General features: G+C 43.7%; 1 protein-coding gene across 1 annotated transcript in view; it reads right to left on the bottom strand.

The window, feature by feature from the left end:
* Positions 1-3,846: 3,846 nt before the first annotated feature.
* BVES (blood vessel epicardial substance) overlaps positions 3,847-11,779 on the bottom strand; it is a 40,080-nt gene continuing 32,147 nt past the window's right edge. The window contains exon 8 of the mRNA XM_010352512.2: positions 3,847-7,857. Within this exon, the coding sequence (XP_010350814.1) occupies positions 7,733-7,857 (125 nt within the window). The 3' untranslated portion in view covers positions 3,847-7,732. The remainder of the gene's footprint in view (positions 7,858-11,779) is intronic.

Below are 11,779 nucleotides of genomic sequence, written 5' to 3'. Positions count from 1 at the left end.
AGCTGTTTTACAGTCGTGGGACCTCCATGGACTTGGACGTGAGATAGTTTAGCCCAGTTCAAACCACTTTTGGTTCTGTTGGCCTGCCAATCAAGGAGTCAGAAGGTAAAATCCGGAGTTAAGGTGCTATGTCCTCCTGGGAGCAGGCCCCGTGCACTGGCCCAGCAATGATGAGCACCGTGGCATTTAACAGGCAGCTGGGACGAGCGAATAGACGAAGAAAATCAGGAAGACACAACTAGAAGTGGGAAAGATGTGAATTTTCTCATGACACGATGAAGAAGAAAGCTGGGAGAACTTGGAAGTCAGTGGAATATATTTGTCCTCAGTGAATAGCAAGAAAATATTAACATAGTGTTTAACATCCAGGATCCAGCTGGGCACGGCGGCTCACACCTGTAATCCTAGCACTTTGGGAGGCCAAGGTGGGCAGATTGCTTGAGTTCAGGAGTTTGAGACCAGCCTGGGGAACACGGTGAGACCCCATCTCAACAAAAAATTACAAAAACTAGCCAGGCATAGTGGCAAACGCCTCTAGTCCTAGCTTCTCGGGAGGCCGAGGTGGGAGGATCACTGGACCCTGGCAGGTCGAGGCTACAGTGAGCTGAGATTGCACCACTGCACTCCAGCCTGGGCAACAGAGCAAGAACCTGTCTCAAAAACAAGCAAACAAACAAAATACAAAATACGCAAAACAAAATCCAAGACCCAGTGGTGCAGCAACCAAGAGGATGCTGCTATGGATGACGCTGGAACTGTGAACATGGCCCAAAACTGGGATGAGAACAAGGCCTAAGCATAGAGTAGGAGTAGAATAAATAGAAAATAAGTCGGTTTCTCAGAGTTGAAGACACAGACTGAGAAGCATAGCGAGATCCCATCTCTACCAAAAAAAAAAAGTTAGCCAGGCATGCTGGTGTGCACTTGTGGTCCCAGCTATTGGAGAAGCTGATCTGGGAGGATCACTTGAATCCGGGAGTTCAAAGCTGCAGTGAGCTGTGATCACGCCACTGCACTCCAGTCTGGACAACAGAGCAAGAACCTGTCTCTAAAAAAAAAAAAAAAGAACCAGAGTTATAAGCAGAACTAGGAAAGTGAACAGACCACATATGTTTGGGACCTGCCAACGTGACCTTGGGTTAATCACTTACCATCTTCTCTGTACCCACCTTCTCTCCCTTCTAAAAAGGGGACACAGGGCCTGCCCTCCCACATTGACAGTACTGTTGAGGGTTCAAATAGATAAGTGAAACAGCGTTGCTAGATTCAACAATGATATGAAGAGACATTGAGACCTAAGCAAACGTCCCTGCTGTGGCTGCCATACAACCAACCATACTGTGTGCATAAGCCACAGAGGGCAGCCAAAGGAGGGAAGAGCAGATCCACAGAGGTGTGAGAGTTTACCCTGGGGGCACCGCTGGATGAGAAATGTGGGCATTTCGGGTAGAGGTGGGCTCCTGTGTGATGAGTTCAGGGGATGGAGAAGTCACCGCCTTGGCGGGGTGCAGGTGATTGGGTATGGGAAGGGCCTTGGCGGTCATGCAGAGAGTGTGGCCTTTTCTCTGCAGGAAAGGAAGCTCCATCGGAAGGTTTTCAATTCTGTTGGCAAATTTTCACATCATTCCGATAGCAGCACAAAGGTTGACTGGAAAATGCAAGGCCAGGGGTGGAGAAACAAGGTGGGGTTCTATTGCAGGAATCCGGGGAGAGCCACAGGGGCTAGAAACAGAGGCGCTTAGAGAATGATGACATTCGTCATTCTGCTTGAAAATAATAAATAACTTATTACATGTTAGCATGAAGAACACTTTTCTATTTATAAAATTTATAAAATCACTATTTTATAAAACAAAAAAAGCATACAGTGGCATTGTTTTACGCTTTTGCAATTCTTTTAGAAGTGTGGCTCCATAGAAGAGCTGGATGTTCACATCTCCCCTGCATTCAATGGATTGTAGCCTATTGTTCTGGTTGAAGTATATGAAGAAAACCTAGTCTCACATAGATTTTGGAAAAGGTAGGAGGACAGAGTAAGTACTTTAATAATCTTGAGATAATTGGATATATATTTTTTTTTTTTTTTTTTTTTGAGACAGTCTTGCTCTGTCACCCAGGCTGGAGTTCTGTGGCATGATCTCTGCTCACTGCAGCTTCCGCCTCCTGGGTTCCAGCAATTCTCCTGAGTAGCTGGGATTGTAGGTGCGCACCACCACACCTGGCTAATTTTTGTTCTTTTAGTAGAGATGTGGTTTTGTCATGTTGCCTGTGCTGGTCTTGAATTCCTGGCCTTAAGTGATCCACCCACCTTGGCCTCCCCGAAGTGTTGGGATTACAGGCATGAGCCACCACGCCCAGCCAACTGAGGTTATTCTTGATACTACAAGAAACTCTATACTTAATAGTTTCTTTTTTCTTTTTTTTAAGGTTAGTCAAGTGAAGCAGTGGGAGTGGAAAAGGAACAATCTTTCGTAAAGGTTGTTTGCAGTGTGGAGTCTGAAACCCTGTTAATGGCAGTTTTGTGCCGCTGCACTGGTCTAGCTTGTGCTTGGAATAGATCTTATATCCATGTGTGTGACTTTACAACATCATGTGTTGATCACTTAAAAAATACTGGCTCACTTATGCAGATCTTTCAAATGTTAACACGTTTCAGAATAAAAGATCCAAAATTCACTCATTTATTATTATTCATTCATTCATTCATGGGGGGTGCAAGGAACGAGGAAAAGAAAAAACCTTAACTAGAAAAATCTTTATGTATTAGGAAGCTGGTAAACTCACAGTGACGTCTTCAACTTGGAAATGTGTATCTTCAGCCCAGATCCCTTCGCTGAGTTCCAGGCTGACTTACCCAATTGCCTGCTTGACATCTCTTCATTATTCTCAAGGCCCCTCGAACTTACCATGAAGAAAACATACTCAGGCTTTGTATTCAAACCTGGTGCTCTGCCCTGTTCCTGGCCAGAGAATCACCAGCAGTAACATAAGCCAGAAATCTCTGACATGCCCCCTCACTCACCACCACTTCTGTTCTCACGAATAGCCAAGTCCTGTCAGCTTTATCTTCTGGTGGGCTATAGCCATGTCTTTCCACAGAAAACCCTCAAGTGGACATCAGTGGAGACTCCCAGCTCTTACAGCACAGTCTTAGGTAAGGGGAAGCTGGTCAAAAGCTGGCTCAGCACAAAGTTCAGGGCTGGAAACCCGGACATCAGGCCTAGATGCCATGGCCTGTTGAGTGACAGAATTAATTTGTCTCATGGTATAAGATGCTCCTTCCATTTGGGCCTATCCTTGAGGCCAACTAGGGCGAGTGTGTTAGATGCCAAGGGCTTGCTACTCAAGGCCAAAAGATGGGCTGTCAAGTTTCCATTCCAATACCTAGGACAGCTTATGGGAGAAAATGTGGGTTTCTCAAAGAATAGAAAGACTGTCCCCCTCGTCCACCACAGAACAGACCCAGGGAGGTTTTCTGACTCCTACATGTGACTTCTCTTATTGTTGAATCTTAGGAAGCTAGAAGGGAGTGAATGTTCAGACGCAGTGGATAAAAAGCTGAAGTCCACCAAGTCCCGTCAGTAAAACTCTGAAGGCTTCTTCACTGCTGCATCTAGTCAACACTGTCTACACTGCCTTCTGGCCATTTTTCTTTTTTCACAGTCAAAGCAGCCAGGATGGCAGGACCTTTGAAGTTAGGCATGACCGACCCGTGAGCACTGCCCCTGCTGGTCCGCTCAGAACACAGTGGCCTGCACCAGGGCAGTCCCCACAACCTCGGCCTTCGGGCACAGCACTCGAACAAGCTAGATACATGGAAGAGGGATGAAATAAAAAATACACACATTTTCTAAGTAAGAAATTTATTTGATCAAGTGGCAATATATGAAGATATTTTAAACTATAAGGCTGTATCCAGACAAAAAGCATCTTTATTATAAAGTAAGTGTTACCAATTTAAACAGTACCTAAAATCAAAGAATGAGTTTCCTATAAAGGTCTGTATAAAGCTTTCATAAAATCCTCATGTATTTTAAAACTAGGTTGCAAGTGTAACAGAAAAACCTATAAACAGTACTTAAAAGCAGATTTCTTAAAATTTATGATACCTACAGTGTGTCACTCTAGGCAGTATTCGGGGGCTCTGTGACAATCAAACATGGCTGCCGTGAGTAACGAAGCATGTCCCGAGGAGCAGAACCGAAGTGGTGATTACGCCTCAGCCTCGAGCTCCCCGCACAGCATCCTACCATTCCAAATTCTTGGGACTTTGATTTGAGAATTACTAAAAGAGGTGCAGGGAAACCAGGATTGGAAAGACGGAAGGGAGAGGAAACCAAGGCATGCCAGGATCAAAGATATCTATAAAGCAGCTTTATAAATGACCAAGAAAATGGGTTTCTAAAAACCACAAAATGGTGAGACCTTGGGGCTGCAACATGGCATCTGAGAAGAGGATGACGCCACGCCCTGCTGGGAGGGGCTGACCTGCATGCCAGGCGCTTGGCTTGGAGCCACCACACGCAACAACATGAAACCTTCTCTGGAGTGCCAAGTCATTACCTGGAAACACTGGGGACAGGTCAGTGTGTAGGCTGTACCAGCTTTCCCCAGAGATTTTTCCAGCAACCAAGTGACTCTGTCTTTGGGGCTGTGATGGGAGCTGACATGGTGGAATCTGCAGCTCCAGGTTCTAAGACCAAGAGAGCTTCAGACAAGTGGGAACACCAGATATAAAGAGGGTGACATACACACACTGTTAGCAGCAAAACGCAAAGGTGTCCAATGATTAAAAGGAAATTGAGTGATAGGGAGAAATGGAGAAGATTCCAGAGAGCCAGGGATGATAACTAAAAATAATTATATAGCACCCATTATTACTAATTTATTTTAGCATCACTGCAGATTTATATAGTGTCTATGCTATTAGTTTAGTAAATATAAATATTTATGAGGGCTTTCAAAATATTTTAAATGACATATACATTCTAATATAAATATTACACTCCAGATTTAAAACTAGTAGATATGGGGTTGTATATGGAGTAACTTTTGCGACCATTTTCTGAACTTTGATCATTCAGCTAAGTAAAGGCCAAAAAACACAGGAAGCATCTTACTGGGAACTCTGGCAGCAAACGTGTTTTTATCTATGTATTTATGCATTATACAAAGATGTACTTATTCATTTGTATAAATGAATTTAAAGTACTCCATAGGAGATCTTACATTTAAAACACTTTTCTGTCTTCTTATCTGCTTCTTTGCAATCAAGTCTATATGGGAGGGCTTCTCAATGCCTTATACCTTTTTTCAGAGTCTCACTGTCTTCCTCAGAGGTGTGTATTTAAAAATAGTTTCATGTTTCCCATTCAGGCTAAAGTGGCTCTTTTAAGAGTCCTAACCTTGAGATTACAATCTTCACATTGAGACACTGATACACACACTTTAATAAAAACAGTAAATGGTCTTATGTCACCTACTTTTAGCACTGTGCTTTTAAAACAGGTTTGTTCCCAGGATTACAGAAAATAATCTCCAAACACATCCATTACTCCATTATTTTCTACTCAGGGAAGGATGTTACATCTAATGACTGTATAGAGTGATTTTGTAAATTAGTCTTATGCATGTGTAAACTAAATGGGTTGCCTAACTTTACCCCAGTGGGTAAAGGAAAGTAGTATCGGCTATGATGTCACAGTCACACCTGTGCTCTCAGGTACAGGGAGAGGGTGAGAGTGAGAGCGTGAGAGTTCAACTTGAGAGAGCTTTATAATTTCTCTCTGAATTTCTTCTTTCTGAGAGAGAAAGCCTAGGCTGTCATTCACCTTTGCTTCATTTCTCCAAAACAAGTTCCTAATTTAGCTACCTGAAGAAACTGCTGCAGCAGTACAGTGAAAGCAGCCTTTTTTTGGAAATAGGGTCTCACTCTGTTGCCCAGGCTAGAGTGCAGTGGTGTGATCTGGGCTCACTGCAACCTCAACCTCTCAGGTTCAAGCGAACCTCCTACCTTAGCCTTCTGAGTAGCTGGAATACAGGTGCGCACCACCACGCCCAGCTAATTTTGTTTGTAGAGATGGGGTTTAGCCATGTTGCCCACGGCTGGTCTTGCCCAGGCTGGTCTTGAACTCCTGGGCTTAAGTAATCCATCCACCTTGGCCTCCCAAAGTGCTGTGATTACAGGTGTGAGCCACCGTGTCCGGTCGACAGCAGCCTTTTTACTGTGATGTCAATAAACCAACATCTGATGAAGATGTCAGGAACTGGATTCAGACTCTGCGTAAATTTTCTCAATGAGTGACCGAGCATGTAAATTTAACTCAAATGAAATTACTAAAATAATTGCTTTAAAAACATATTTAGGAAAATGAGGTGACCCTAGATGAGCTTATTTATATGGCTCCTCTAACAGAAATCACCTCATGGGAAGAGTTGCTGCTTTTGGCTCAGTTCACCTGAAAACAATTTGATTTGGAACTTTTCTTAGCCATTTAACCTAACAGGGGACTGACTCAAAGTTAGTTCTAGTGGATGAAGCAAGAGACATGACCAGCATGGCCAATCAATGAGCTTCACTCAACGGAGTGTCCTGGCCAAGTGCCACAGCCACGCTGACCAGACACACTGACCAGTTATGCATTTCCCACCAGCCAAACGCCACTGTTTACTAAACCATGATTTCAGTAGAAAAGAGAGCTCTGGAATGAAGGCCCTCACTGCAGTATCTGGGTTGGGTGTCCACAGCCTGGCCTGTGGTAAACCCTCTGCCGTCCACTGTGTTCATGTTCACAGCTCTGGCACTGGGGCATCTGGCACTTTTTTAAAAGCGACGTCTCTGCCTCTAGATGAACAATCTGGAACTTCAGAATACAGACCAAAGAATGAAGCGGATCTTTCAGTCACCGCATCCTGTGGCACCTGCCCAGCCATTTAACTCTCCTGTCCTCCCAACCTACATAAAGTGTTTCCCACACCAGTGTGTGCAGGACAAGGTGACTCCAAATCCCAAGGAAGTTGAGTTTGGCTGGAGGTTAACCCCATGCTCAGAAACCATCTGTTATCTTTCCCGCTTCAGGTTTCAGAGCAGTTTATAAACGGCATAATACAAGGGTCATGTGAGTCAAGTCTGAGAGTTGTGTTCATCATCAAGTTACCGACACAGAGCCCAAGTAAGGAAGGTGATCCAGTGGGGTAATACTTCCGGCCTGGGAGAAAAATGAAACCAGTGAAATCACACCTTTCTCTAAAACGTCCTGTTAAACAATATGGAATAAAGTTTGAGATTCCCTGCTTTTTCACGTTACCTTAGCCTCAAATTTAAACTTACATTGTTAAAATTATCAAATGGACAACCCCATTGCCATGGAACAAAAAAGACTGTGAGGAAAAGAATCACAACTTGGAAAAAAGTAAGTGAAAAGGCATTGAGAGATTGCTAAGATTTGTTAAGTTAAAACAATATATCTAGAAAAGACTGTGAAAATATATATCTCAAAAGAGAACAAGGCATAGTCAGAAGGCTCAGTAAAACATTACTTTAAAAGCTGACTAATAAAAAGGGTAAGTGAAAGAACCCGTCCATCCTTGACCCTTCCTCACTTCCTCCCTCAGACGCTACCAGCCTGGATGCACTAAAGCAGAATAACCTAAAAGCCACGAAAAAGTGCTGGTATTTTTCAGGATCTCTTCAAGACACGTTCCGTCTTGGTAATCTGAATTCTCTCTCTGATCAAGGCAGCTGATGGAGTTTCAATGTATTTGGAGATGCTGGTTCAAAGACCTCATCGTCATCTTCTGCTCCTTCTTCTATCGGTTTCATCTTGGCAGAGGCTCGCTGGTGTGGGGATGACACATCTGTGGAAAGATACAGGAGGGAAAACCACTGAAGGCACAGTCTGCCCAGACGCTGGTGTGATGTATCAATTATAAATTCCAACTGGAAAACAAAACTGTAGGAATCTCTCACTAGTACCAAGAACACAATTTCCAGAAACCATTCTATTTCAATCCAGCATCTCAGGAAAACCACCAAGTCAAGAAGAGACTCTCAGTCAGGAGCACAGATGAGGGACAGATTCCACCACACATGCTTGGATGATCTGAGCTGCTCAAATATATTCAGTTCCCAGGGATTTGCCCCACAGTCTGTTTAGGACTCAAAACGCATGTTCCCACATTAATATCATATGTGGGCGCTTGGGTCTCATATTAGCCCCTGAAAGTTGATTTAACTCCTAATTTCCCCAAAGAATACTTCTATTCTAAAATTATGGAACCTATCGCCATCTGTAATATCACCTAAAACACATTTCTTGCCTCCACCATGGAGTCCAGCCACTCCCTGGGCTGATACGCAAAGGAGAAAGGGGAAGAGGAAGAAAGGCCAGGCATTCAGGAGGGAAGAGCTGAGTGGAGGAAACACAATCCCAGGTAGCAGCAGGAGAAAACGCATCCCCAGGGCCTTTTAGGATTGCATTTAATCAAAGGAACCAGGCAACAATTCATTCATTCAGTCACTCACTGGCTCATGCATTCACCAAATGCTTATCGAGCATCTACCATGGATACCATGCTTGGTGTAGAAGAAAATACATCTAAAAGTAAGAGTAGAAGTCATTATCAATAGGCCTCTCAAGGTGCCTAATGAGCAGCTAACGTGACTGCATAAACTCCCCTCCTCACAGTCACCACCATCACTGTCAGGATCCATGTTGTCTGGGTTTCCACCTGCTCCGCCCACACCCATCTCCCTGCTGCCCAGTCATAGGGTGGAGTGGCATTCAGGCAGCCCACAAATGCTGAACCTAGCTGGGGAGAAGGTTGATGGTGGAGGGACATGGGGTGAAACCTGGCTCTTTCAATACGTGCTAACAGCAAAAGCGAGTGGAGGATCTATTAAGACATGAAGCAGATCTGCCACAAGATGATCGCAGAAGCTTGTCAAGATCAGCTGTCATTCACTGCCAGGAGTCAGGAGCAGACAGCCGGGTTGGCCAGCACAGGGAGAATGCCACAACCAGCAAGGAGGGCCATGGGCCATGAGCATGCCACACAGCCACTCCTGGAGGGAGGCTGAGACAGCAGCAAAGACTTTGCCCTGGCACTCAGTCATGAATGAGTGGTCATTCCTGGCCCCTGGTATGGCACATGGGGAGGGAGCATGCAGAGTGGTCAAGACCAGAGGCTCAGGAAATAGTTCCAGGGTTCAAATCCCTACTCTGCAACCTGCACTCAATTACAATACCTTTCTAGGCCTCTGTTTCCATGTCTATAAAAAGGGGATATTCTTAGAATCTGCTCCATGGGATTGTTGGAAGGATTAAACTGAATAATGCATATGATGTGCTTAGCAGGGTGTTGGGCCTATAGAACATATGACTAAATGTCATTTCTTATTAACTGTCCAGTCACTGCTATACATCTGGGGAAATGCTACTACCAGTCACATTTTCTAACATAAGAAAATATTCAGGGCTCGACTGTGGTACAGCTAATGTATACTTGCTGTACATATATGGAAATTGTTCACTTACAGACATTCACAGCAAAAATACTGAGTTTCTTGAATGACAACTACTGACATAAACTGTAGAAAAGAAGCGTCTAATAAAATGGTCCAAGAACCCAATTCTGCATAGGGCACAGCATGGGAAGTTCTCAGGCAAATTCTTCCCCTTTCCCAGCGACATCAAACACACCAAACACAACCTTTACTTCACATGTCTACTCATATGGCAGTGAATACTATCTGTGTGACCCTGGACAAGTTACTTTACTTCTTTGTGCCTTAATTTCCTTGTCTGTAAAATAGGAATAATAACAGCACCTATTTCATATGGTTGTTATAAGGATAAAACAGCTTGATATTTGTGAAGTTCTTAGATCAGTACCTGGGATGTAATAACCACTTTGTAAATATTTGTAAGAATATAAAAATCGATTACTATGGTCTTTGGAAGGCTATGGACTTAATAATGAGAAAATCTGTTACAATTCATCATTGCTCATAAGAGCGGTCAATAAAGGAAGTAGGCCTGGTGCTCAAATGGGGGTTTGTGTTTCTCAATCTTAGCTCTCCTGAGTGTAGCAAAATTGTCTTTAAAAACAAAAAATAGCCCTGGCTTCTATCATACTTTTAGCCTTAAGTTATCACTGGGTCTCATAAAATATTAACTTAGGCTGAGTAACTACAATGAGACAAAACTCTCAGAACAAACAATAAGATGGCATGTCTAAGAGCATTAAACCAAATCAATAATAAATCGTATTTAGACACAATTGTATAATAGCTTAACAGAAACAAACCCAGTTTATTTCGTCTGAGGAAGTAGGACTAAGTGGTTTCTGGTTTTTAAGCTCACCTATCAAACCAGGAGGGACATCCTACAGTTATACTGAGGCAGCTATCTATACTCTGGAGCCACAATGCTATCCGACCCTCCCAACTCTCTCACCTATCCTTGCATTTTTTTTCACTGAGAGAAAATGAAGGGAGGACTCAACACAAAAGGAAATGGTTAAGTAACAACTTCCCAAGAGTTTTCAGCTTTTCTGTGAAAGAATTTATTCTACTCCCACCATGTTTGCTGGGGAAGAAGAAGAGCTGTGGAACTTACTATATAACATTAAAGGGATAATGAGAGTCAGTCACAATCCTTGGGGTGACATCCAGGGACCTCCAAGTTGGGCCTCCCTCCCTCTTCCAGTCCAAGCTCTTGCAAACTCACTGCTCTTCAAATCCAGCCCATCCTCCTCTTTTCCTCTTGCTTTTTTCCCTCTACTTGGAATGGTTCCTTCGCTCCCATCCCTAACCACCAAACTCCTATCGTTTCCTCAAGCAGGGTTCAAACTCCACCTCCTTCATGTGTAACCCTTCCTGACTCCTGTGGGAAGATTCTACCCTCTTCATCTCAATAGCTTCAGCCCTTACATGTTCTGTGTCACATTGTGGTTACAGTACTTACATCTCTTCCTTATTAGAAAACAGGCATCTTGAATGCTGTAACCAAGGCCTCTTTTCTCCTGCAGCCTCACAGAAGTACCCCACACATAGCCAGGACCTTGATAATGTCCTTAAGTACACAGTGATGAAAAAAATCTCTCCTCTGAAAGGCCACATAGGGAACCTCAGAAAGGATCCTGAGGATGAGGGAAAAAGACATGGGTATCACCTTTAATCTCTGGCGGGTCTCCCAGTAGGGCATCGCCAGCATTCCTCAAGCACAGGCAGGCTTCAGGGTCCAGTAAATCTCATTAGGAAAAGGAACTGTCATCACTCCACTCTGTAGTGTGTCCCCTGAAGGAAATCACTTTGGTAGAATTGATTCGACACTGCTTAGAGCATGGACAAGAACACTGTTCTCTCAAGGGAATATCAACAGGCTTAATAGCACCATCACCTGCTACAGTGTTTTCATCCAATAAGTAAAAGGAATCAGGGAGTGACCACAAGGTGCTAGACAATGAGTTAAATGTTGGGGAAATAAAAAGGAATCACTCCTGGTCTTTCATGCTGTCTTATTTTATTTCTCAGAAACTCAAAGCACTTTTCAGAGCAATTCGCCCAAACCACATCTGTACTATTATTTCTACTGTATATTCAGAAGCTAAAGCAAAGACATCCGTGAAAACAAACAGAGAGGGGTAGATGCCATGAATGAGCTTATTTCTCACCAGGGTGTGAACCACTTAGAACACATCCTAGAAGGAGCAGAGGTGTCCTGTTAGCTATAACCAGGGAGGCCTAACAGCCTGGAAAGATGGAAATTCTCTACAA

Source organism: Rhinopithecus roxellana, chromosome 4, assembly GCF_007565055.1.
Source record: "Rhinopithecus roxellana isolate Shanxi Qingling chromosome 4, ASM756505v1, whole genome shotgun sequence".
Classification (NCBI taxonomy): Eukaryota; Metazoa; Chordata; class Mammalia; order Primates; family Cercopithecidae; genus Rhinopithecus; species Rhinopithecus roxellana.
This window is presented reverse-complemented; position numbering and strand designations above follow the sequence as displayed.